The 27,743-nt window shown below is 35.1% G+C and overlaps 3 protein-coding genes across 5 annotated transcripts in view; 1 reads left to right on the forward strand and 2 right to left on the reverse strand.

Moving 5' to 3' along the window:
- Window positions 1-412: 412 nt before the first annotated feature.
- Window positions 413-9,666, reverse strand: blvra (biliverdin reductase A). The gene is made up of 7 exons (XM_079611905.1): window positions 9,508-9,666; window positions 6,512-6,638; window positions 5,491-5,610; window positions 5,315-5,412; window positions 3,514-3,621; window positions 3,270-3,438; window positions 413-2,430 (listed from the first exon to the last, which is right to left on the reverse strand). Exons 2-7 carry the CDS (start codon window positions 6,628-6,630, stop codon window positions 2,166-2,168), a joined length of 879 nt encoding a protein of 292 aa, XP_079468031.1. The 5' UTR covers window positions 6,631-6,638; window positions 9,508-9,666; the 3' UTR covers window positions 413-2,165.
- Window positions 9,648-12,707, forward strand: coa1 (cytochrome C oxidase assembly factor 1). Its single transcript, XM_079611907.1, has 5 exons — window positions 9,648-9,943; window positions 10,770-10,888; window positions 10,962-11,113; window positions 11,537-11,613; window positions 11,737-12,707. Exons 2-5 carry the CDS (start codon window positions 10,795-10,797, stop codon window positions 11,816-11,818), a joined length of 405 nt encoding a protein of 134 aa, XP_079468033.1. The 5' UTR covers window positions 9,648-9,943; window positions 10,770-10,794; the 3' UTR covers window positions 11,819-12,707.
- A 2,921-nt stretch (window positions 12,708-15,628) lies between these two features.
- The window catches only part of hecw1b (HECT, C2 and WW domain containing E3 ubiquitin protein ligase 1b), a 36,223-nt gene continuing 24,108 nt past the window's right edge, over window positions 15,629-27,743 (reverse strand). For all 3 annotated transcript variants that reach the window (XM_079611883.1, XM_079611884.1, XM_079611885.1), the window contains 16 exons: window positions 27,126-27,247; window positions 26,312-26,497; window positions 26,098-26,232; window positions 25,897-26,002; window positions 25,098-25,194; window positions 24,918-25,001; window positions 24,676-24,782; window positions 23,011-23,125; window positions 22,214-22,327; window positions 21,982-22,134; window positions 21,696-21,794; window positions 21,047-21,176; window positions 20,379-20,525; window positions 20,040-20,154; window positions 19,446-19,644; window positions 15,629-18,330 (listed from right to left, as the gene is read on the reverse strand). In XM_079611883.1, the coding sequence (XP_079468009.1) occupies window positions 18,219-18,330; window positions 19,446-19,644; window positions 20,040-20,154; window positions 20,379-20,525; window positions 21,047-21,176; window positions 21,696-21,794; window positions 21,982-22,134; window positions 22,214-22,327; window positions 23,011-23,125; window positions 24,676-24,782; window positions 24,918-25,001; window positions 25,098-25,194; window positions 25,897-26,002; window positions 26,098-26,232; window positions 26,312-26,497; window positions 27,126-27,247 (2,021 nt within the window). In that variant the 3' untranslated portion in view covers window positions 15,629-18,218. The remainder of the gene's footprint in view (window positions 18,331-19,445; window positions 19,645-20,039; window positions 20,155-20,378; window positions 20,526-21,046; window positions 21,177-21,695; window positions 21,795-21,981; window positions 22,135-22,213; window positions 22,328-23,010; window positions 23,126-24,675; window positions 24,783-24,917; window positions 25,002-25,097; window positions 25,195-25,896; window positions 26,003-26,097; window positions 26,233-26,311; window positions 26,498-27,125; window positions 27,248-27,743) is intronic.

The following is a 27,743-nucleotide window of genomic DNA, read 5'->3' on the forward strand; positions in this document are numbered from 1 at the left end:
TTCACTTTTGAGGAAGGAATCCAGGAGTGTCATGACTCATGTCTGGATCATATTTCATATCTCAAATGCAAAAGAACAAACGCTAACACTACGAGGTTACACTTGTTATTAATGCATTAGATATACATTTTTACATTACCTATTATTGTTCACTGTTAGGTCATGATACCTAATACTTCAATTAGATATAAATCAACACGTCGATAAATCAACCTTTATAGTAAAGCGTTAACAGAAAAAATATTTTGCATTAAGAAAACAGACAATTAAGTATAGGCACCCATAATAATTGCGTAAAACAATGTGGAAGAATAAAAAACAAACATAACATTTTACTGAATTTTTGAAACAATATAAATTGTGAAAAGCACTTTACAAATAAATGTGAATTGACTTGAATTTAAGACGTGTCAGGATGATTGTATTTCATTTATTTATTTAATTACAGTAACAAAATTGGGATGGACGTGCTTAAAAACTTATAATGCAAAAAAGGTTTTAAAAAAAGAGCTACATTTTCAAAATAAGTGATTTCAAGTGCATGTGTGGATTCAGCTCCAGAAACAAATTCCATAAAGCATGCGCCATTTTTTTATTGAACTGAATAACACAAATAAGTACACATCAAGACAAACGTAAACGATGCATTTAGGTTAGAAACAACATTGAACATTCCTCTTTGTGGCAGCTTCTCAGACAATGATATGTGCATTACATTTGTTTCCTTAATAGTGTCCATGGTCTGCTCCATTCATGTATGATCTCATAAAGAACACAGAAAGGAAAGGATGATCAGAAGAAAAAAAAATCCTAAAACTTTCAAAGAATACTTTGATTTTGCTCCAAAGCATGTATGAATGCCTACAGAGCTCATCCAGTTGTCACAGAACAAACTACAAAATGTCAACAGAGTAACTTAAATATTACACACATGTTTTGCAATGCACCAGCCTGTATGAACATGACCGAAACCACTGGTTCATTCGTCTGAAAGTTGACATTTTCAACTGTGTGCAGATCCATTGCACAAAAGCACAACTCCCTGTATTAGTCACATACTAAATACCAACTGATTTACAACAAGTAGTCCACAGGAATCTTCCCTTTCTGTCAAAGATAACACTTTATTGTAAGGTGACTGTTACACGTTACTACATGTACTTACATATAGTAATAAAAGTAAATTATGCATAATTATAAGTAACTAAAACAAACCTTACCCTAAGTGTAACTCTATAGTAAGTACATGTAGCTATGTAATATTACTCAGTACTTATTTGAGTAAGCACAATGGAATTACATAACCTTAACATAAAGTGTAACCCTTAAATAACAAATTAGCCATGTAACGTTAATCAATAACTATAGTAATGAGTTGCATGATACATTGAAGGATTGTGCTGTTACTGCATATTCTGATGCGGCCCGCTAGTTAAACACAAAACTATTAGTTGAATTTCCAAATCAAAGACTTTTTAAATCACTGCAATTTCCCAATCCTGATTTTTTTAAATTACCTAAAAATAGCTGTCAAGGTCAAAAAAAGAAAAGAAAAAAAAAGAAAGTATATATATATATATAATACATTTTGTAAACTAAGTCACTACTTATATGGTGGTTCTTTTTTTGTGTGGTCTTTTTAGAGCTTAACAGCAACTGATTAATAAACTCATTAATTATTAGAAAAAAATATAATCGGTAACACTTTACTTGAAGCCATTATGTATGATGCATTATAAAGCTATTCATAATGTACATTATAGAAGGCATTATATCTTTTCATAAATAATTGCATTATAATATTTGCAGATTCATTGGTACATCAGAAATTGGTTGTTTGTCTTGTTTTAATGCATTCTAAAGGTGTGTTTAATGAATAGATATGCATTATAAAGTACTAAAACTGTCTTTACAATTATTATTCGTGAGATCATATAATGCATTATAAGGTCCATTACAAGACATAATTAAAGCATTAAAATATTTTTTATAATGCATTACATATAAAGGCGTTAAGTAACGTGTTACCAAAAAAAACCGATACATTTAATTTTTTTTAAATTATTCTACACTCCACGTGTCTGTCTCTATACCTGTCTATATCCCACATTTGTGAGAACACAGAGCGTATATCCCACTGTCAGTGGCTGTGCATCAGGACAGGTTCAGGCCTGAGCGCTCGCACTGAGCTGCTGCATGCGGTCCGCCAGCTCCAGACAGTGTAAGATCCGGCTCCTCTCCGCCTGGAGCTCGGCAGCAGAGACGTCCCCCTGCAGCTTCCGGCCGAACAGCACCAGGTCCTGCATGAACAGCCCCACTGGCTCCCGCTGACCGGCCGGCAGCTCGCTGATGGTGCCGTCCTGGAACTGGAGGTCGATGCGCTTGACTCTGCCCAGTCCTGGGCCTCGCTCTTCAATCCAAGTGAGAGGTCTGCGCCAGAAAACACTTGTGTTTAATGCATGTCAGATTAGAAAACAGGTCAAAAAAGTTCATACAGTTTTGAGCTATTTGATCTAAGGTTGGGTCAACCATTTAGTAACACCCAAGTGACCACTTAGAAATGCAAGCACCACCCATACAACTGTACAATCTACATAGAAAGGTAAAAGTACTTTTTCATGAGTCACTCAAAACTAAAAGCTAAAAATACTGTTAAAAGGTTTGGGAGCAATACATTTCTTTAAAGAAATTAACTTATACTCAGCAAGGATGCATCAAAAGTGACGATAAAGACTTTTACAATGCTACACACATTTCAAATAAATGCTGTTCGTTTGAACTTTCTATTCATCAGAGAATCCTGAAAAAGAAAAGAAATCACACTTTCCACAAAAATATCAAGCAGCACAACTGTTCAACGCTGATAATAATAATAATACTTCAGTATGAGTATATATACTTGAGTAATGATGCTGAAAATTCAGCTTTGCATCACAGGAATAAATTACATTTTAAAATATATTCAAATATATAACAGCTATTTTAAATTGTGATAATATTTCACAATATTACTGTTTTTTACCTTATTTTTCATTAAATAAATGTAGCCTTGTGAGCATAATATACTTATTTCAACAACAATAAAAAAACTCTTACCGACCCCAAACTTTAGAATGAATATACAGCACATTCATTTAAATGTCAAACTACATTTTTAGTTGTTTATGGTCACGTTATTTGGCAGCTATGCATTAAAAAAATTGGATAAATGTAATAATACAAAGCAAATCAGAAGCAAAGAAGGCCCTCTCTGGTGCTCGTGTGCTCACTTGTGTTGTTGGGTCAGTAAATGGGCCGTCATCTTCATGTATTTGTTCTCTTTCTCCTCCACCAGAGATGTAGCAGTAACCGTGAGCTCCCCGAAAAGATCAACCAACCAGGTCAGTCTGGAAATGCCACTGAACGATGGGAACCCAAAATTTGGCTTCAGGGGTCCACCTGAGGAGAAACATGACTGTCACTCAAAACCCTAGAGAACCCTGGGAAAAGCAGATGAACTGTGTGCTGTCATACCAGTGAAGTGCAGTGTTCCCTTCTCCAGTGTTCTCCCACTTATGTCTTTTTTCAGTTGTTTATAGTCAGGAGTAAGCAGTTCGATATGTTCTTCATGAAGCACCAGGCCTGAAGATACCATATTGAAGTTAAAACAAGTAGAAAATATTATTAAGCTGCTTTATAATGACAAACGTTCGACTAGAGCTAGAGATAAACTGCGAATCACATTTTTTTGTTTCAAATAGAGATCACGATTCTCCCACGAGTCTGAACAGACAACTAAACAAAATAACATTTAATTTACAAGAGGATCTGATAAAATATAATTTGCAGCCATTTTAAAATGTTTCAATAATTTGAATGAATTTTGATTCAATGACTCACTAATAAATACTTCTATCTCTTGAATGAATGATTCAATGACAAATATATATTTTTACCAGCCACTTGTCGCCACCTACTGGTGTAACGATATAATTAATACATTCCGTTATTTGAAGCGGCAGGTTACTTTTAAAAGGTGATTTACTCTATATTGATCGCTACCGTAGACATCAGTGTTAATATCCAAACTATAAACTTTCATCCCTGTACTTCTGTGATAATCTGAATTATTGTAACACAGAAATAATGACACTGTGTGGTTGAAAAGACTGTTTGTGAAGCTGTTTCATCCCTGTACACGACAACTGCTCTCTCTGGATCAGAACCCAGATCTGAATGTTCGCTGTGATCGTACTTGTCAAAGGTTTAATAGACATAGAGCCGAATCATTGTCATGATTAAAGGATAATTCCGGTATTTAACACCTTGAGTCTATATTGTAGTTTGTTTTGGATGAACAAGAGTGGTGGACAACATTTTTTTGACAATGGTTCCTCTCTCGAGTTTTTGACTATAAAAGAATTGGCCATGGACCCATTTAACATTGGAGTCAATGGGCATGTCCGAAAATGTCATTAAAACAACCTTTAACATTAGTTTTCAAATCTGTGCAACTCACCGAGTGATTAGTGATGTTTGTTGATGTTCCAGAAACAAAAAGTGTTGCGAAATACAGTTTCTGTCGTGTTTTATTCGTCATTTTGTAAAATCCCATTGAATTCTGTTGAAGGACTGAGTGCTCGTTAATATAAATGCGCTACCGGAAACGGAAAGGGGGCTGTTTACATTTGGTCGATGTAGTCTTTTTGCTCGCTTCCGTTTCTCATAAGGCTAGCGAGCAGAGCAACTGTGCTCCGGGAGAGTAAGCGAAATAAACAAACAAAACCTTGAAAATATTGAAAGACGTGACCACTGACCAGTGCAATATGAAGTTGAACTCGACTGTGACCGTGAGTGTCCCGCGAGACATAAACATCGGTTATCGCCATCAAGTGGTCGGGAGTGTGCTAACGCTTCAGATTCAAATATTGAGCGGAAGTTACACGGTAACTAAAAAAATAGTTCCACTATAGCAAAATAAACGGATTGGAATCATATATTGCGACGATATATTGTTTATAATCATCAACGAACACCACTAACCACTCGGTGAGTTTAACAGTTTTGTAAATGAACATTATTGGCTGTTTTAATGACATTTTCGGACATGCCCATTGACTCCAATGTTAAATGGGTCCATGGCCAATTCTATTATAGTCAAAAACTCGAGAGAGGAACCATTGTCAAAATTTTTTTAACTCAAGGTGTTAAATACCGGAATTATCCTTTAAGGAAAAAGATATCGTGGGTGTTTGAATCGAGATCGCAATCTTTTCACGATTAATCGTGCAGCTCTACGTTCTACTTTTTACTCAAGAAGACAGAAGACATGCACCCTTCTGTTGAGCCAGGTTCCAGAGATCCACTGCAGACGTGTAGCTGAGGGTCACGGGATACTCCACACACACGTGCTTCCCCGCCTCCAGGAACTGCCTGAGATGGAGCAGATCACATCAGGAATGAGCATGTCTGCCATGTGAGAGGGGTTAGAAGAGATTATCTGCGTGATACCTGATGCTCTCTTCATGGTTGGTGTTTTCCGTGCATATAAACGCCACGTGGATGTCAGCTCTGCTCAACGCCTCCGTCATAGTGATCTGCTTCACACCCTGCTGATCTTCAAGAGTCCTCCTGCACAAATACAACAAATGATCCTATATATATACCTCATTTCTATGTTAAGTAAAAATAAATTCATGTATAAATAAATAAATAAATACATGTGGGAAATATAAATAAATACATGACATTTTTTTTTTAAATAAAGCTAAAAAATAATATAAAAAATACATTAAAATATAATAAACGAAGTTTAAAATAAAATAAAATAAATCAATTTGGGAATAAAATGTATTAAAAAGGAATTATATTTATTTATATTATTTATTTGTGTAATTATATATAGATATATTAAAACATTTCTGCAGGTTTGATCCTGCTTAAACACTACCATTCAAAAATGTGGGGTAAGTAAGATAAAAAATTTTATAAAATAAGAGACTATAAAAAAATACTTATAAAAAAATAAGAATTTAATACTTTTATTCGGCGAGGACACATCACATTGATCAAATGTGAAAATAAAGAATTGTGTAATGTTACAAAAGATTTATATTTCAAAATAGAAATGTTTTATTTCTATTTCTCTTATAAACAGACAATTATTTGAATTATTATTAATACTTTACAATATTATTGTTTTTACTATAGGTATTTGTTATTAAATAAATACTACCATGGTGAGCATTATACTTTTTTTTAATAAATTACCAGTTTTAAAAATTCTCAACTTTTGATCTATATTATATAGTATATATATATATGGCTCGTTCAATAAGAGGACTCAAATGCATGTTTAAAGTGCAGACATCATCACCGTGGTCTATTTATGAAGGCGTATGGATTTCTAAACTGCACACCAAGCAAAGAACAGTAAATATTTGCTATATGATGTGAAATATCTACTGAGTCTACAGAGAAAAAAATGTGTGTAAGAAATCAAGTGTCATGAATGTGTGGACGAGGCACTGACCTGGACACAAAGCCGCTGATGCTGAGCTTCTCTGCAGCGCTGGACGGTAGAGGAGCGACTAAATCTCTCATCCTCACACATCCTGCGATGCCCAGACCTACAACCACTGATCCCAACATGATGATTCCTGAAGCAGAAAATCAGCATTAACTACGAGTGTGCTTATAGTGAACACATAAAACTGAGTTTGTTCTGAACCTCCTTTAAATTCTGTATGATGAAGAATCAAATCAAATGCAGCATATATGGAAAAAGCTTCAAACAAGTGAGAAAGGAAATGTAATGAATCATAACCAACATTCCTTATTCCTACAGAATTAACATGTATATGCTTTTGTATATTGATTTATTTTTTACCTCATTACTTTGAGTAATAAGTTGAAGCATCAAGGATTCCAAATGCGACCCTGGACCACAAAACCAGTCACGAGCCGCACGGGTATATTTGTGGCAATAGCCAACAATACATTGTATGGGTCAAAATTATAGATTTTTCTTTTATGCCAAAAATCATTAGGATATTAAGTAAAGATCATGTTCCATGAAAATATTTAGTAAATTTCCTACTGTAAATGTATAAAAATATATATTTTTGTGAGTGAATGCAGCACAATCGTGAACATAAATGGACAATTTTAAAAGCGATTTTCTCAATGTTTTGATTTTTTCCCCCAGATTTTCAAATAGTTGTATCTCGGCCAAATATTGTCATATCCTAACAAACCATACATCAATGGAAAGCTTATTTATTGAGTTTCAATTGATGTATAAATCTCAATGCAAAAAAAATGTACCCATGTGAATGGTTTTGTGGTCACAAAATGTGCTTTTACCCGTAACATTTACCCGAGAAAAATTATGTAACAACGGATCATGTCACCTTTGTAATGCACTTATTCTATATAAACTGTTGTCTACTTTTTGCTAGTGGGATTCTCTCTGAAATTGTTCTGAGATCCTCCGGCGTGATTAAAGCATATCTAAAGGCAGTGTCTAAAATCTGTCAGGTTACTGCTGTGCAGAGGGTTAGTGGAACACTAGAGATCTTATTCTCAAATGATAGTGTTTATTAGGGGCGACACGTCATCCGACTCGACTGGAGACGTGCTAGAGGTTAACTTAAGTCAGAGGTTGAGAGTCAGAGGTTAACTTAAGTCAGTCAGAGGTTAACTTAAGTCAGAGGTTGAGAGTCAGAGGTTAACTTAAGTCAGTCAGAGGTTAACTTAAGTCAGTCAGAGGTTGAGAGTCAGAGGTTAACTTAAGTCAGTCAGAGGTTAACTTAAGTCAGTCAGAGGTTAACTTAAGTCAGTCAGAGGTTAACTTAAGTCAGTCAGAGGTTAACTTAAGTCAGTCAGAGGTTAACTTAAGTCAGAGGTTGAGAATCAGAGGTTAACTTAAGTCAGTCAGAGGTTGAGAGTCAGAGGTTAACTTAAGTCAGTCAGAGGTTAACTTAAGTCAGTCAGAGGTTAACTTAAGTCAGTCAGAGGTTGAGAGTCAGAGGTTAACTTAAGTCAGTCAGAGGTTAACTTAAGTCAGTCAGAGGTTAACTTAAGTCAGAGGTTGAGAGTCAGAGGTTAACTTAAGTCAGAGGTTGAGAGTCAGAGGTTAACTTAAGTCAGAGGTTGAGAATCAGAGGTTAACTTAAGTCAGAGGTTGAGAATCAGAGGTTAACTTAAGTCAGAGGTTGAGAGTCAGAGGTTAACTTAAGTCAGTAAGAGGTTAACTTAAGTCAGTCAGAGGTTAACTTAAGTCAGTCAGACTCAGAGGATAACTTAAGTCAGGTGAGTAGGGGAAATCTACCACACAGTCATGGAGTGGATCGATCCACATCTACACTGACCTTGTCATCCTATGAAAACAAGCTTGTAAAGACATGGCAGAGCATAACACTTTTTAGAGAAACTGGTTTGAGAAGAATGTTCGCAGATATGAAGTTTTTGGCATGTCTGCATGTGTGTTTGACTGATAACGGCTTGTTTAGTCACACTTTCTTTAGAAAAAGAAAAAAACAAGTTTCTTGAGAATCGACTTGAATAACTAGTGCTTTTCTGAATATTGCGTAAGGAAAAACAGGTCTTGGTTATAGTAGTTACTCATTTATTTAATATGGGGAAAATGGGAGACATTTCCTATTATCTGGAACTTATTTTTATTTTTTTTAAACAAGTTGTTAAGTGTGTTTTATTTTTGTGTGGTCACTCTCCTTCCTACTCATTGAATAATTAATAAATTATTAATTAAAGTGCATGCTATTAAAATATATATTTTTATTTCATGATAAATATCTCAAAGCCTTACTTTATGTTTGAGGGTATTTCTTAACTTCGGTACTTTTATGTGATTATTAATAGAATTAACATTTAAAGTGTTTGGAATGGTGGTAATGACAGCAGCATCGAAGACATTAATTTATATTTAAAAATGACAAATGATACACGTAGATACTAAATTAAATGACATTTTTATATTATTATTTTCATTTTCAAATTACATAATGAATTAAAAAATATATACACACACACACACACACACACACACATATATATATATATATATATATATATATATATATATATATATATATATATATATATATATATATTTTTTGTCATGTGACATGGTGTATAATATATAACAAAAATAAATATATATAGACATATATATATTATTATTTTTTATGTCATGTGACGGTGTCCATGTAACCAGCTACCAGCAGCTGACAACTACTGATAACAATAATTTGGCTATTATGCTGCCAATACATATATATTTTCTCAAATACTAGAAACTGTATATTGATATACAGGAAAGAAATCGGTTTATTGAAATGCTTCAAAAAGCGTGTTAATTAAATCACCAAAAGCGCCACATAAACGAAACACATCTGCATTCTGCATCGCGCTCAAGAACACGCAAATGAGAGATCAGATTACACAACGAATTATTTTAATTCTACTATATGCATAAGTAAAAGAGCAAGATATGAATGTCCTCACCTCTGAATGTCCTCGACGAGCCTTTGGTGTGAATCTCTAACGCATTCGCAGTGAAATAAGAGAAATGAATGACATTCTAGTGTGACTCAGGAAAGAACTTTCATAACTCTTTTTTCGTAACCGCGCGTGCGTCTGACGTCACGCGCTCCAGCCCCACGTGTTCCGGTTGCCGACAAATACATAATATATCCATAGAATATATCAACAGAGTATCGTAAAAATTAAGAGTTGATAATTTTAATGACACGTTTGTTTATTTATTTATATTATAATAAATAGCTTTGCTATGCGTTTAATCAGATCATCTACATCAATGTTTACAATTTTTATTTTATTTTTCAAAATAAAACGAACATGGCCGCGTCCATAGCGCGCTCCTTTTAGTTATATACTCTGTCTATGCTTTTAGTGTCTTATAAAAATAATCGAAGTGACGGTGAGTTATTATTATTATTATTATGAACAGCCTTTGAAGTCGATCCATGAATGGACGAAATTAGGTCTCAGTTCTATGAAATGATGTGACATTTGACATTGACATCTTACTAAAGTATCAATCTTTAAGACGAAGGCAGATTTGTCAAATAAATTTCACTGTACTGTTGTTGTAGTCTTTACTTGATTTACTGTAATTTACTTGATTTACTGTCTAAATCATACTGTTTAACGTTTTTTTGGACTTTCTTTTTAGAGAATGTCCCATGCTAGGACTGTCTTTCATGGACATTTTATTTCTGTGATCAAAGCTGAATTTTCAGCACAGAATCTTCAGTGTCACATAATCATAAATCATTCTAATATACCGATTTGATAGTCAGTTATTATCAATGGTTGGAAACAGTTGTGCTGCTTAATATGTTTTTGGAACCTGTGATACTTTTTCAGGATTCATTGATGGATAAAAAGTAAAAAAATATTAAGCTACAAAACTGTTCATCATTGATAATAACTGAAGACTGGAGTAATGGCTGATGAAAATCCAGCTTTGCATCACAGAAATACATTCTATTTTAGAGTATATTAAAAAAGAAAACCATTATTTTAATATTTCACAATATTACTGTTTCATCTGTATTTTTGATCAAATAAATGCAGTTTTGAAGAGCAAAAGTCTTCTTTCAGAAACAATAAAAAATAGTAATGTTTTCAAACTTTGGACTGGCACTGTTTCTAACTAATTTCAAGCACTTGAAGCAGAAGCCTGATAAGGTTTTTAAGATCATGAAGGAAATACATGCATTGGCATTGTTATATTTTGTCAGTACTGCTGTTGTATAGAGTTTGAGGATGAGTCGGTCAACCAGCCTCCTGCAGCAGATGACCATATTCATCACAGTAGTGACCGGTGGCGGCTGCGCTATGATGTATTACCTCATGCAGAGTAAGTCATTGTTAATCACATCTTATGTTATCTGTCAAAAATCCTGTAAAAAATGGTGTCCTGTTTCTTTCAGAAAATTTTGCAAAAGCAGAGTACTACCGTCAGGCCCTTGAACAACTGAACAATAATTCCACAGCCATGGCCAGTCTGGGCGCTCCTCCTCTAAAGATCCACAACATCCATTTATCTGACCGACACAACCGCATGGACCACAGCAGCGCTCAGGTCAGCAGCACCATCAACCTGAGAAATACTCACAAACATTTATTTTGGATTCGATTAATCGAGATTAATATGCAGTGTTTACATAATATATGTGTGTGTACTGTGTATAATTATTTTGTATATATAAATACACACACATGCATGTATATATTTGAGAAATATTTGCATTTATATACTGCATATATATTTTTATGATTTATATTATATATAAGTAGAACTGTTTTATATATGAATAAAAAAAAATCTTAACTATATACATGCATGTGTGTGTATTTATATATACAAAATAATTATACACAGTACACACACATATATTATGTAAACACAAACTTTTATTTTGGATTCGATTAATCGCGATTAATCGTTTACAGCCCAATACACACTGTATATTAACTCTATATACACTGTATAAATCATTTTCAGCTGAAGATCCCAGTTACCGGGTCAAAGACTGGAGGTTATCTCTACACAACGTCCACCAGAGACACTCTTATGAACAGGTAACCATGTTTGCAAACATCCCAGAATAGAGACATTCCTCTGAAACCTTCAAAGCCTGAGGTCTTCATGGGTTTGTGTATGCTAATACATTATATGATCATCTTAACCTCTTTTGTCACTAGATGGCTCCTCCAGCAAGTGTTCCTAAAACTGAGGGAAGGAGAAACCATTGAGATTTTCAACAAGACGGAGTCTGAAGAGTAACTTTATACAGAAGCATTGCATCAATGTTAAACACAGACAACACATGCCAGTGGACGGTCAGAGAGTTCCTGTACAACAGATGATTGACAGCATGTTTTTTTAAGCACATGTGATTATGGCATTTTCATAGATTTGCCTACTTGAAATGTTAATATATATTTATCCAGGATGTAACTTGGAGAAATTGTGATTTATTTATTTTTTATTTTTTTGCTGTTTATGTGCTTAATTAAAGATAGATGATGTCACACACTGTCATTTTATCCATTTTATCATATATGTATATAAATATATATGTGTGTGTGTGTGTGTGTGTGTGTGTGTGTGTGTGTGTGTGTGTGTGTGTGTGTGTGTGTGTGTGTGTATGTGTGTGTGTGATTGTATATATATCGATATACTTATGTTTATTTATTGTTTATTTCTTAACATTATATATATGATCATATTGAAAAAGCAGGGTTGCATAAAATAAATGGGTCACAGGAATAATAACCTATTTCTGTTTGACTTTGTAAAAATGTGTGTAAAACATGAGAATTTGAATACTACAATTTAATACAGCTTAGCAAGCACTGGGATCTTTGGATCATTTATTATTCTATTGTCATGACTTGTCTAGTACCACTGTAGTTACTAAATCTGACCAGTAGGAGTCAGTAAAACATTAAGCCTCAGTAACTAGACATTTGAATCACAAGTTTCTCATGACACGGTCAAAACAGTCACAATTGTTTCATTTTGTGAGAAATTTCGAAATATGCAGAAAAACAAGTGCACTTTGTTAAAGTGCTCTAGGTCATGTGGTTAATATAAACTCAAGACAATGTTGTGCCATTTTAATTTTTCTGTGTTCACTGGAAATAAAACTAGATTGGTTAATTTTCGGGCCAATACTGAAAGATTTCCCTTGGTAAGTCTTTTTCAGTGTGTAGTAATCATAACCATTACATATGAAAAACCAACATTCACAAGAGTGAGCAGATTTCCTCCATAGCAGCACAGTGAGCTCAAAAACACGGGTTAAAGTGAAGAATCCTTAAACACTTAAAGCTAGAATAATAATTGAATTGCATTAAAGGCAGGGTAGGCGATTTGTCCCAGAATCATGTTTTGTTATGCTGGTTAAAAGCCTCTTCACATCCTGATAGCCATCACTAAGTTAGGCTAAGTGGTCTAAATGTATTTATATGTATATATCTCGTCTGTGGAAGGCGTAGGACCATAAAATGCTCGTCCAATCATTGCATTCGGTTCGTGACTCGAATTTATGCGTTTCAGTGTATGGTATAGCACAGCATTCGTTTTTAAATTAAAATTAATGAATTAAACAGCTTTTAATCATACGTATAAAGTACTTTATCAGTAGGGGAAAAAACTCTAAATTAAAGTATTGTAAGACCTTTTTGGCATAAAGGGATATAGAACCCAATGAGCCCTTTTTTTTTCAAGAGTATGTACTGTACAGTGTACACAATACCCACACTATTACAATGAGAACTATTACAATTGCCAAAATGTACAGCATACAACTAGAAAAACTAGATGCATCCCAATTGCACTAGGGGCCAGTGATGGCCTAAAGGTTAGAGAGTCAGACTGGTAACCCGAAAGTTGTGGGTTCGATTTTCAATACTGGCAAGAAATGACTGAGGTGCCATTGAGTAAGGCTCCTAACCCCCAATCACTCCCCGGGTGCCGCAGCAAAATGGTGTGCGTGTCCACGTTTTGCAGTGTGTGTGTGTGTGTGTGTTTTCACTCACTGCTTCTAATGTGTGTGCACTAACTTGAATTGGTTAAATGCTTTCTGAGAAATTCTGAAAATGGGTTACTATACTTGGCCTTCATGTCATGTCACCAATTTACCCAAAAAATGAAGTGTGGATTGGACACGTATGGAAAGGGCTGTCAGACTCATGTTGAACGATGAATCAATCGTATAAAATTCATACACTACACGCACACGGTTGAGTAAATAGGCTATGTGCGTCCCAACATGCGGACTTATGCACTCATCTGATGTTTTTAAGTATAAATAGTGTGAGTAGTGTGTTCACACTGAAAATTCAGGAAATAATCAAAAAGGAAATAATACACTTTAAATACCCAGATGATGCACTTAATTATACTTTATGCACTCAACTTGCGTATATTACATTATATAGCGGATAGGGAAGGGGGCTATCAGACTCCGAAGTTGAATGACTAAATATCCATTTAAAGTGTACATACTGCATATACATCGAGTATAAGGGCTGTCAAAAGATTAATCAAAAGATTAATCGCGATTAATCGCATCCAAAATAAAAGTTTGTGTTTCCATAATATATGTGTGTGTGCTGTGTATAATTATTTATATATATAAAAACACACACAATCATGTATATATTTAAGAAAAATTGGTTATATTTATATATAAAATATTTATATATAATATAAATTATATAAATGTATATACAGTATATAAATGCAATTATTCCTTAAATATATACATGAATGTGTGTGTATTTATACATAATAATTCTACACAGTATACACACATATATTATGTAAACACAAACTTTTATTTTGGATATGATTAATCACGATTAATCTTTTGACAGCCCTAGTTATTATCCCATAATGCAATGCACTCAGCTTGGCCTTTCATGTTCACTGACCAATTAATCAGAATATCGACCACATAACAAAAATAGGAATAGTACAGTAGTAGGTATGCCATTGTATTTCCAAGATGCAACAACGCAGCATAGTATGATGAATAATAATAATGATAAAAGAAAACTGTATATAAAGTACAGTGTGGTAAGCAGCAGTGATCTGTTCTTCAGTTCTCTCTAAATCTGTTCTGAATCTGACTAAATCTCGTTCCAGACCGAGTTGAGGCTTCATGTCTCAAACTTTCCTTCTTCTTTCAAGCGCTTCAAAACCCCCAGTGTTATCCCCCAAAACCACCCTGTTCCTGCTCCAGAAATATCCTCATATTCCACGAGCTCTGGCGACCATCTGTCCTCCGTGCATCTGCCAAAACATCCATATGAATGCTTCCTCCAATCTGTTCTGTTCTGATTTTGCAATATATTTATATTACATCACAGTGTTTTAGCAAATTAATCATATAAATCCTTCATTAAATGTTATGACGTTTTTAATGTAGGCTATTTTGTTATTTATTTTGCAGATTATGGTCACAGTAACATTCTGGCTTTGGCATATTTCTACTGGCTTGAGATTCTCTTGAATATTACAGGGCAAAATAAAAAATGTCTATGAGAAGAGAGACTGTGAAGACACCAGATTGGATACATTTAGAGGCAAACCTCACATTAATCTTAATAACTTATTTTTTTCTTCTTCAGTGTGCAATATTTTCGAGTGAAATGTCTTCTATAAATAGCTGAACCCTGTTTAAATTAAATGCCTAAAACATAATTCAAGGCACATGTTTGAAGTCTCAAATTAATAAATGAATACTTGATTCTGATTGGCCAATCTGCAGTCAGAGTATATTGAGTATTGACTGTCTGACTATAATACTTATTACTATTATTATCATTATCATTATTATTATACAAATAATTACTGTGCTTTTGATAATACATACATTTTTGGTAATATGCGTTTAGTTTAGTTTTTTTGTTGTTGCTGTATTTAGTAAAAATCTATCAGTCTTAAGAGTACAGTATGTATGTAATTATAGCACATCCTTACACAGTACACCAAATCTAATTTTTATATCTAATGTTACAAAGAAATTGTAAAATTTCCCAGAGTCAGCGATATTTCAGACCATGATGGATTATCACTCAAATTCAGATAGAAAGTGATTGTTTATTGACATTCGTTAACAGTGTAATGCTGTAGTTACAGAGCTCAGCCTGAGAGAGGCGCTATAATTGACCTCAACACACTATTCAAATGAACATTTGTACATTTCCGCTCTTATTCTCTTCCATACAGATGGATTAAAAGTGTAAAAAGACATAAGCAGGCTAGTGTATGTGTCCGAGGTGGAAGCAGGAGCCAACTCTTTCTGCGTTTCCCAGAATGACTTGTTTACAGAGAGGCAGTATGTTCCAGAACCTTCTCCTTATTTCTCTCACATTTTCATTTCAGGGCCGAAGAAACGTCCTTCACAACTGCCAAAGAGTAGCATTTCTTATAATTCCAAACAAATATGCATAGTAATATACATTTGAGAAATCCATTTTGAACTAACATTATGTAAATAGTATGTACGAAGACGTTTAAAAAAACTAAACTGTTGGCTGTTGAATTGATTCATCACATTTTAAAATGTAGATTTTACATAGACTGTTCAAGCAAATATGTACACATTTGATATACAGACATTTTATAATTTCTTAATTGGGATAAATAATACAAATGCACTTTCTCTACATTCCTAACATCTTAAGCTGAGTTGAAGTGTTGTTCATTTTGAGCTGCAATTGATTTTTTTTTAGATAGAATTACATTTCAAAGACTATCAAAGCCTGATTGCTTTACTTCGCCATCACCACATTAAAGGGACAGTACACCCCAAATTAAACTGAAATGAAAAAAATTAAAATCCTAACCCTCACGTTATTCTGTTAAGAAAGGTTAAATCTTCTGCATATTCAAACAATGCATGTTTGGGGTGACCAATCCCTTTATGAAAATATTAGGAGATAAAAATAAAAGACTGATTCATCAAGTGTGGATTAGACACAAACACATGCACCTTTAAAATGGCATCAAGTTAAGATGATTTATGACGATCTTAATGTATAAAACACACATTCACGTCATTTTAAAATGTAAACATGAACAATAATCAAAACTTCAGCACAGGAATCTAGTCGTCAATAAACCAACCCACAGAACGAACCAATCTGACCTTTCAAATAAATGTTTTCTGACATTTAAACCAATTTCCTTTTTGAATAAATATATTACTTTCAGAATTTCTCACTTATCTTCACCTTAAACACGCGAACAGCTGAAACACTCAAGTGAACATGAAATGTGGTGCACAAATTCTTCTACTATTTGGTCTGTCATTTCTTACAATCTCTTCACCACTTTAAGTCATAAAAAGACACCATATAAATAGATATAAATAGATTATACATTTTATAAACATTGGGGGAAATGAGTGCATATCATGGCATCAGGAAATTCGAAGTAAATTTTAAGTGACCGTGGATATTTATTCGTATGCAAATGAGCCACGATGAACTGCCAATGGGAGCGCAGACGGTAACGCTCACATGATCGGTTTTTGAAAATTTTAATAAACACACAATTAATAAAACAAAGAATCATTCCATTTTGACAACTAATACATTTTTTGCCACTAAAAATGAACATGCTTAAGGGAAATGTGTATATAAACTGCAGCAGTGCATAAAGAATCACACCATGAACAGTAAAACTGCTCATTATTATGAGCATTCACTTGAGATGTCTTTACTCCTATTGGCAGTGCTCATTTACATAAAGTACATGCCCAAATCGCTATAAATCAGTCACCATGAATGCACATTTGCACAGTGACTTAACCAAACGCAAACTGCCACTGACAAGACATTTTGTCAGTCCCTTGCTTTGTTATTTTTCGCTGGGTAACTCCGCCCACAGTGCAATCTCATTGGTTCAAAATCTCACTCTACACAGCTGTATAATTAACATATTCTAACTGGATTGGTTGAGTTGCTCAGCATTTTCACTTTCAGTGATGACCTTAAAGAAAAAATGCTATGTTGGGGCGTTTTTTTTTAACATACCCAAAAACATTCATCGAAAGCAATCATGTGTCAACACTAAAAATTTCATTCAAACATTACAGACAAAACATAAAACAGCATGAAGCCTTGAACATCGTTGACGCTTAAAAGATTTGAATACTAAAATGTATTGATTGATAAACTAATACATAAAACGTGTCAAATCAAGGTTTAGACTTGCCACTTCCCCCTAGTCTGTCTTTGACTCCTGCAAAGTGACATGACGTGACGTTACTTCCGGTGATGATGACGACGTGTTGGGTGAGATTCTGTGAAGTCATCACTAGTGCACACATTTACAGTAATTACGGCACCTCAATCAGATATTTTCTGTGAGTGTATTTGGTTTTAACTTTACAATTCTTGTCAAAATGCACCAAAAGAAAACGACGGTTTATGGCGAAATGATGGAGTGCGAACCGAGAGCGACTCCAGCGGAGGTCGAGGCCCTGAGTGTTAAAGCAGGTTGAAGGCTTCTCTTTCACTATTGCATACCCGTTACACACTGTACACCTGCGCAGGTGACTGATGCATGCAGTGGTGTCCTGAACAAACCAAAGAAACGAACACAGGACACGATCCACGTTAGTAGGTAATAAAATACAGTGTACACGGAAAGTCACGTGATGTCCTCACTCAAGGCCAAAAGTGCTGGTTTCTTCCACAGCGATCAGCAGTTTCTCGTACAACATCGTGTAGGACGGATACGGCGGAAGATCCAGACGATTAAAGCATGTGTGCGCCCTGAGGAACCAGACATGACATCCATCAGCCTGGCTGAAAACACCTTTCTGATCTCAAATGGTTTGGTCATCAGTTTCTGAAACTCTGGTCATGTAACATTGATGAAAAAATAAATCAAAAGGGACAAGCTTTCTTTTTAAATTATGAATATTTTTTTTAAATACACTTCATTTGTAATTATACTTTTAATAAGTGATAATTCGGAGAATTATTTATTATATTATATTATTAGTTAATGTTAATTTTAAACGATTCTGTTAATGATAATTTTTAATTATTTATATTATTAATTAATGTTAATTTTCAATTATATGATTAAATACATTTCTTTTTCAATTATTTATATTATTAAATACTGTTAATTTTTATTCTCGTTTTATTAATATGTTGAATTATTTTTATTTTTATATTTTTAATGTTAATTTTAGTTTAATTTTTAGGAATTTTGTTATGTGCTTTTGCCAGTGTCATTTTGTCTTATTTATTTCTTTTAAATATTGCTATTTATGTTTAATTTATTTTTATTTTAGTTTCTTTTTCCAGTAAATCATTTTAGTGCTTCAACTTATTTCAGTTTATTACCAAGGCAACAATTCTAATAATTTGAAAAGAACATTATATATATATATATATATATATATATATATAATAGAATTAAAAATTATTGTTCAATGTTTTTCAACTAATATTTATATTTTATTTCAATTAACAGAACAGAAGGCACTTAAATTCGTACATGTTTTTTGTAAAACAAAAATTAATTTGTCAGTCAAATTCAGTTTCATATTAAAATATAGATATTTTTACACCTTTTACACAGAATTTCTAGACTGTTTTAAATTTCTTTCCTGACTGAAAAGACAAAGGACAGGTGTATAATTTTGATAATGATCCATGTCTTATGTTGACTTTAACATTGCAGAAGAAACTTGGATAAAACGTTTAAAGATCAATCGAATGCTTACAGTTGTCAGCTGACTGAGGTTTTTAGTAAAACTTGTACCTTTCATTATTTCATTATTGATATTTGCATCTTTGAATTCATTTTAAACCTTTCGCATACCAGCTCAAATCAAAGTCAGATTTGTGAAAGGCGAGAAGGTGTGTCACTATACCTCGGGAGCGATGTGATCTTGCCCCACTTCTCGATGCAGAAGCGGCGTAGGCCGTTGCTCCCGCGCAGGGCGGTAAAGCCCTCGTACGGCACGCTGGAGGTGCCCGTCACAAACTGCAGCAGACGCAGTCTCTGCTCATTATTGAAGCGCTCCACCGCTCCCCAGAACCACCGGATGACGATGTGCCCATCATGATAACCTGATGATGAATATACACAACCTTCTTACAACAACTAGAATTTTACATTTCACTTTTTCCATAGAAGCAGATCTGACTACACTGAGAAACATCCATCTGCTTCTTAATCAAGCAGGTAGGACATACACTGTAGGAAAATTATATGAATGAACACATAAATAAATCCAATATAATGCATAATGAATACAAGGTCTTGAAGTGACAATACAATATAGTGAGAAAAAGAATCCATATTGACATCTTTCAAAATCTTTGGATTTGGATCAAATCTTTGGATTTGGATCAAATCTTTGGATTTGACTGGCACAGTCCTAATATCAAGATTTCCGACTGCATTTATGTTGTGTATTTGTGTATGTATTTGTGTCTATATAGGTGTAAGTGTGTGTTCTGACCTCCTCTGTACTCTGTGTTGTTTCTCCAGTCGTTTAAATCAATCTCTGCTGTTCCTGCAATAACCAGCTCCAGTTCTCTGGCATCAAACACAGAAACCAGACGCGAGTCCACCACCTACACACACACACACACACACACACACACACACACACACACACACACACACACACACACACACACACACACACACACACACACACACACACACACACACACACACACACACACACACACACACACACACACACACACACACACACACACACACACACAGGTCAGAGGTTAAATGGGGGCCACACGGACAGACAGAGAGTAAATCAGATGACAAGCATGCTTACCTCGTAAAAGCCTCGGACCAGAGCCTGAGTCTGCTGGACGACGCCTCGCTCCACTCTCCACTTCACCATCCGATCAATATATTCCTTCTTGTTTTTCTCTGTCACCTGCATGTTTGTCCCGCCGGACTTCAGCTCCCGCTCTGTTACCTAACGCACATACAGCACACTATCTCAGCAAAGATATTTTTTTGTTTTTTATTCATTCCAAATCCGCTCTACCCCGAATTTTTAAAGATAGGGATCTTTAGGCAGCCGTTTATTACAAAACAGCAACAAACCGTTCAATAAACAAGGGGGATTTTTTTTGCCATAATTTCTTGAATTTTAGAGGTATTTTAACTGCATTCTAATAGGATTCATCAAACAGTCATTCGTTGCCCTGCATCATGTTCGTAACTAAGATGCATGCAATGTAAGATGACGCACACGCCTGGGTTGGGGTGCGTTAAAAACGTTATCAAGCGTAATTTAACACGTCGCCACCAAATGAATGTGTTAATGTGGATTTTACTAAATTATCTTAAAAATACAGTATACTGAAAAAGGGACGTTTCTTTCTTTGCTGAGTTTATATATATGTATATATAGAATTGAGAAAGCATAACAATCTACAATGCGAAAGCATTTTCATGATGTTAAGACAGGATTTGTTTCAGGGTTTCTCCCACCTGGCCGAACACTTCCTCATTGACAGTGAAGGTTAGATCCAGCACATCTGTAATGTCATTTTCCTTCATCCACTGTAAGCTCTGGTGGAACTCCTCATCCAGATACTCCAGATCACTGAGATCTGTGGATCTGCAAACAGGGGTACATTTTTTATTCTAGTTCATTTATTGTTGAATTGCATTAGAGTGAATTAAGGAAGATTTTTGAGAGTGCGGTAAAAAAAAACAGGTGAATTTACCAAAATAAAATCACCTAAATCAAATAAATCTAGATATCTGCTTCCTATTGGCTATCAAAAATAAAAATTTTGTCAGCCACTAATTTGGAAGCAAATATAAACTACCGTTCAAAAGTTTAGAGTCAGTAAGATTTTATTTTTGAAAGAATTTAATACTTGTCTTCGGCAAGGATGCATTAAATTGATTAAAAGTGACAGTAAAGAGATTTATTATGTTACTCAAGATTTCTATTTCAAATCAATTTTTTCTATTTATCAAAAAAAATCTGACAATTAGATTTGTGTTTTTCAATAAAGACCTTTATATACACAATACACAGGACATTCTCAATTTAAGCCAATTTTTGTTGTTGTTGTTTTTTTAGAAGTTGATTTAATGTAATGCATGAAATGCTTTCCGGTCCACTCACAGTCTGAGAAGAGCTTTATAAAATGGGCGGGTGAAGAAAGCGTCCAACAAATACTGATGAATCAACGCCAAGCCGAGAATTCGACCACTGAAACGGAACCTGAAAACACACGTCACATCATGCGGTCCATGAAAGAAGCTCAAAAACAGACATTCTAGCAATAACAGCAGTCTGTGAGAGCAGTCAATGGCATAACTATTTATTTCTCTGTCAATGGCAATTCAGAATGATTTCTCATACCACACAGAAAGTGGAATTTCTTGGGAGGAAGCGGACAGAACCTTACCATTCCAAATGGTTTTCCACAAAAGCAGACATGGGGCTGATTTGGACCGTGTACGTGTCGTTAGCCGAGTACTCAAACAGGCCATAGTAAGGGTTAAACAGCTCCTGAGACAGCAGGAAGAAAAACTCTCGCGATGGTCCGCTGTAGTCCAGTCTGGAAAGAAGAGCAGAGTTCAGATATAACCACCACATTATGACTTTTGCTTAAACACTCACTATACGAGGAGCCTCACCCTTCTTCTCCGACAAAGGTGATGTACAGCTTGTTTCTCTGGAGCTCTTTACGGGAGTAGGCCATGACCTGGTTAAACGTTCCTTCTAAAAGATGATCTCTTCTGACAATCAGTCTAAAAAAAAATAAGATGAAGTGAGAAGTGTAGGACATTTATCTTACTTTATTGGCCTACGCTTGATCTTACTGGCCTACACTTATAAGCAGCATATTTAAACACACACAAAAGATTGGGGTCTTAGGTTTTAGGTCTTAGGTAAGGGTTTATATATATATATATATATATATATATATATATATATATATATATATATATATATATATATATATAAATACCGTATAAAGAAATTAATACTTTTACTCATCATGGATGCATTAAATTGATCAAAAGTTTAAAATATTGCCAAAGATTTAAAAATAAATGCTGTTCTTTTGGAACTTTCTATTAATCAAAGAATCCTGAAAAAAAACTATCACGTTTCCAGAAAAATATTAAGCAGCACAACTGTTTTCAACATCGATAATGATAAGAAATATTTCTTGAGCTGCAAATCAGCATAGAATGATTTCTGAAGGATCGTGTGAGGCTGAAAATTCAGCTTTACCATCACAGAAATAAATAGCTGTTTCCTATTTGAATATATATTTTAAATTGTAATAATATTTCACAATATTGCTGTATTTCTGATTAAATAAACGCAGCCTTGGTGAGCGTAAGAGACTACAAAACAATATAAAAATCTCACAGACCCCAAACCTTTGAACGGCACTGTATATACATTGTCAGTGTTAACGCACTTGATCTTCCCAGGTCCTTGCCCGTAGCCCTTTGCCTCAAGCTTCCTGTAGAAGTTGCGCAGTTTGGCTTCAAAGTCTCTGCGGTAGGGCGCTGGTGCCCGAGCCCTCTGGGTCCCTAAAGAAAAGACCAAACCATCAACACAGATGTGAACTCCAGCTTACTCCAAATATCAATCATCAGGGAATGACTGTCAAGGATCAGCAGGCCATAAACAACTCCAAAGGAAAGAAGAGATTGTTCACCTCGAGAACAAACACACGAATGGGTGAGATGATTGATCCTTTCGTTGGGGAAAATACATATTACAGGACGAGGATCTTTGATAATGTACCGGAGTACAGTTTTATCCTTGATCATTTTTTGTCCGGTTTTTGAGAGTGTCCAAACATGCACACCGGCCAAGTTTTACAAAATGAAAGTATACAAAACAAGACTATAGTTAGTTAACCACTTTATGGACAGAATAAGGAAAAGCCGAGGACAAAGGTTTGAATATGCACACAAAACAGGCTTAGGGTCTGTAAAATGTCCATCATGACACAGAGAGGGGGGTAGCTGGGTGGGGACAGTATTGAAGGCTTGAGAGCAGCTGACCTGGAGAGCCCTCACCAGACAGACAGCAGACTGGAACGAGAGGAGTTCGCTCAAGGAAGCCTTTATCAGAGTAAATCAGAGTGCGTGTGAATAATCGATCACTTTCCTTGCAAACTTAAGGATCTTCATGAAAAGAAATCACTTTAAGTAAGAGATAATGTACATCAAGCCTTTTGATATCGCTTGCATCAGCGTGAAGTGGTTTATGCAAGTCCAGGCACCCGGTCGGGTCTATTCTGCAATAACCACCGGTTGGATGCACATTATCCTGCTTATTCCACGGCTACTTGCCACAGTTAATAATTAGACACGGAATATTGATTTGAGTTTAAATATTTGATAAGCTCATTAAACCCAAAGCTTCCGCAAACATAAACAGTTCCTAGCAATCATCTTTGAGCCTAGATGAACAAAAAAGTTCAAACAAGATGGACATTTAAGTGATAATCTATAGTAGTACTACTTATTATTATTTGTGGAGAAAATCTGTTTTCACCACATAAATAATGACGAGGACATGGAATTATTGATTTGAGAAGAACCATTTTAAAATCTTACCTGCTTGTTATATTATAATCCATTACACAGTGTACAAAATAATCATTCCAGCAACAAGACAAACACTTCAACAATATTACCATAGGGCTATTATTAATACTGAAGTCATCTGGTTTCATTTGACAGTAAATAGAGTCCATAATTGAGGCTCAAGATGACATCTGCGGTGTGATATGAGAGAAAGAAGCGCCGGCCTCAAATACCCAGATGAGCCGTCATCACACAGCTTCGCTATTGGCAACAGTCATTATCGACTGACCTCGGGATATCACAACTGGCCAATCAGAATCAAGCATTTCAGAGAGCACTGTAACAACTGGTTTTAATATCCATCTCAGATCATATCCCAGTGCTAAATCCTGATGTATATGGGCTAATGTGTCTTGAAAAGTTGGTCAGGAGATACAAATGAGGCCTGAATTGGGAATTATCATATTAAGTTGTCTTCTAAATAATATAATGTCATTTGCAGACCATCTGAGGCCTATGGTTAAAGCTCTCGGACGACTCACCTGGAGAGTTCTGGGGAGAAGAACCGGGGGAGCAGCGTGGAGAGAAGTTGAACCCGGGGTGAAATGAAGCGAGAGGAACGTAAGACATGATTTCCTCCTCAAACAAACTGAAAAGGAAATCAAAACACATTCTGAAGAAAGCATGTTTATAAATTACAAATGCACCTCTGCATCCCAGGAAATCTTTGCATTTTTATACAGGTAATTGTGTTTTCATGTGGCCAATCTGTTGGGTGCTTTACCTTAACAGCATGACCAGGTCAGCATCACACGACAGCTTCTCCAGTCTCTGTGTGCCTTCGGTTCGGATGTGGAGCACCTTTTCCCTTTAGACATAAACACACCCAAAAAAACTGAGAACTGCTTGGAAGTGCTAATGATGCATTTCATTACAATAACAGAGGAAATGTGGAGGGTCATACTTGAGTGAGTGATTCCTCGCCAGACTCGGCTGTCGCTCCTGTAGCACCTCAAAGATGTTTGGTTGCCGTAAAAATGCTACAATCTTATCATTGTAGGCTGGGACACAGAAGGAAAACATTTCTTGCAATAATCATTGTTAAAAAACAGTTGTGCTCCTTCATATTTTGTAAAAACTGAGATAATTTTTTTTTACTGTCACTTTTCATCAATGTAAGCATCTTTGCTGAAAACAAAACAAAAAACGTACTGACTTCAAACTTTTAAACGGTAGTGTATACATCTGTGACCCTGGACCACAAAACCAGTCACATGTCGCACGGGTATATTTGTGGCAATAGCCAACAATATATTGTATGGGTCAAAATGATTGATTTTTCTTTGATGCCAAAAATCATTAGGATATTAAGTAACGATCATGTTCCATGAAGATATTTTGTAAATTTCCAACCGAAAATGTATTAAAAATATATTTTTGTGAGTGAATGCTGCACAATCATGAACATAAATGCACAACTTTAAAGGCGATTTTCTCAATGTTTAATTTTTTTTGCACCCTCAGATTCCAGATTTTCAAATAGTTCAAATATTGTCATATCCTAAAAACCATACATCAATGCAAAGCTTATTTATTCAGCTTTCATATAATGTATGCATCTAAATTGAAAATGTAAAATGTACCCTTGTGACTGGTTTTGTGATCCAGGGTCACATATAGTATAGGTATTATTATATATTTTTTTAGCTTTTTAAACCATTACAGAAAGAAAGCAACATTATCCAGCCCTAAGTGTAATTTACCTAATGGTACCGGTACCGTCTCCTGCTGGCTTCGTATAGCTGCTACCAGGCTGTTTCCAGGCCTGGCTAACAAAGACACCCCTCGGGTGCGTGACACCTCTGATGCCTGGAAATGATTGTGGAAAAGAATAAATGAACTAATAAACATTGTAATATTACGTAACAGTAATTTGTTTCCTCTAGATTGTGAGTGTGTCTGACCTCTCCTGCGCTGTAGCTGCGTAATCTCTGCAGGTGCTGGCGATGCGTCAGGTGGTTGGGCAATCTGCCGTTTTGCAAGGGGATCCTGGGATCAATGAAGGTTGTGGCACGACTGTTGTGGTCGACAAAGAACGACTGCAGAGAAAAGTGGAGGACAAACAGTTGAGATAATGGCACTGATGCGAGCTGTTAAGAACTGTGTGCTGTGATGTACCTTCCCCTGTGGATCTGTTTTGATCTCCCAGCCCCGCGGCAGCTCCAGCTGAGCATCAGCGAACCTATTCAAGAAGGTCACCAGGTCACGGTTGTGCTGGTAGCGCTCAAAGTTTCGCGCATCCCGCCTGATCTTCAGGACCATGTGTTTCAGACACGAGCTGTTGGTGAACATACGATACGCTCCCTATATAAAAAAAGAGGAAGTTAACATAACATTGGCATAAACTTCTTAATTACGACGTACACTACCATGCAAAAGTTTGGTGTCTGTAAGATTTTGAAAGAATCTCTTATGTTCACCAAGGCTGATTTTATTTGATAAAAAATCCAGTTAAAACAGTAATATTCTGAAATATTATTACAATTTAAAATAACTGTTTTCTATCTACATATATTGTAAAATGCAATTTATTCCTGTGATGGCAAAGCTGAATTTTCAGAAATCATTCTAATATGCAGATTTGGTGCTCAAGAAACATTTGTTTTTTTACTATCACTGTTGAAAACAGTTGTGGTGCATAATTTTGTGGAAAACGTGATACATTTTTCAGGATTCATTGATAAATAGAAAGTTCAAAAGATCAGCACTTATTGAAATAGTAAAGACATTTATAGTGTTACAAAAGATTTCTGTCACTTTCGATCAACTCAATGCATCCTTGATGAATAAAATTATTAATTTCATAAAATTAAAAAAATAAACGTATTGACCCCAAACTTTATAACAGTGGTGTAAATTAAATACTCTACCCTATAGATAGAAAATTAATGTTTACAAAAATAAATAAATGTGTAGTGAGGTAGCAACTCACATAATTTGCGTGAAGCACAGTGAAGAACTCTGGGTGAGTGATGAATTTGACTGCTGGACTCTGCAGTAGTAAAGTGATCTTCTGACAATGACCCGGAGAACATGGTGCGTCTCTCCTCAACTCTTAAATGAAAGAAAGATCATTTAAAGGGATAGCTCACCCAAAATTAAAATCCTTCCTTTTGACCCATCTCTCTCAAATCTTGTTTATGCTTCTGCATGGTCAAACATGTCACGTTCACAAGATATGTGAGGTCTGTGTGCAGTTTCTTCTTAATGTCTTTCTACGTCTAGTGTGCTCTGCTTTTGGCTGCATGCAAAAAAAAGACAATCTCACATGCACCATGAACACACCAGATTTAAAAAGACAGAAGGCAAGTTTTTAAGTTAGAAACGACTTGATTTTCAGTCATTGATAAATTTTTCTCAAAGAAAGCCAGATATGAAGACCTGACATGTAGCTGTACTGTAGCATATACTGGTATTTAAGACATATATTGGTTACTTTCTACATTTGTTACATGCAAATGAGTAAGCCCTGATGCAATCTACAGGTTTTTTTTTCCTCACATTTTTACTTTTGTGGAAAATCTGCATAATTCTGCAAATGGATTTAAAC

This window comes from Phoxinus phoxinus (assembly GCF_949152265.1).
Source record: "Phoxinus phoxinus genome assembly, chromosome: 5".
NCBI classification, from domain to species: Eukaryota; Metazoa; Chordata; class Actinopteri; order Cypriniformes; family Leuciscidae; genus Phoxinus; species Phoxinus phoxinus.

Excerpts from the sequence above, each read along its gene's own strand:
- blvra (XM_079611905.1), bottom strand. The coding sequence starts at position 6,630 with ATGTTGGGATCAGTGGTTGTAGGTCTGGGCATCGCAGGATGTGTGAGG. Across the intron at positions 5,611-6,511 it reads ATCAGCGGCTTTGTGTCCAG|GAGGACTCTTGAAGATCAGC; the intron begins GTCAGTGCCTCG and ends GTATTTGTGCAG. Across the intron at positions 3,622-5,314 it reads GAACCTGGCTCAACAGAAGG|GCCTGGTGCTTCATGAAGAA; the intron begins GTGCATGTCTTC and ends TGGTATCTTCAG.
- coa1 (XM_079611907.1), top strand. The coding sequence starts at position 10,795 with ATGAGTCGGTCAACCAGCCTCCTGCAGCAGATGACCATATTCATCACA. Across the intron at positions 10,889-10,961 it reads GATGTATTACCTCATGCAGA|AAAATTTTGCAAAAGCAGAG; the intron begins GTAAGTCATTGT and ends TGTTTCTTTCAG. Across the intron at positions 11,614-11,736 it reads AGAGACACTCTTATGAACAG|ATGGCTCCTCCAGCAAGTGT; the intron begins GTAACCATGTTT and ends TTTTGTCACTAG.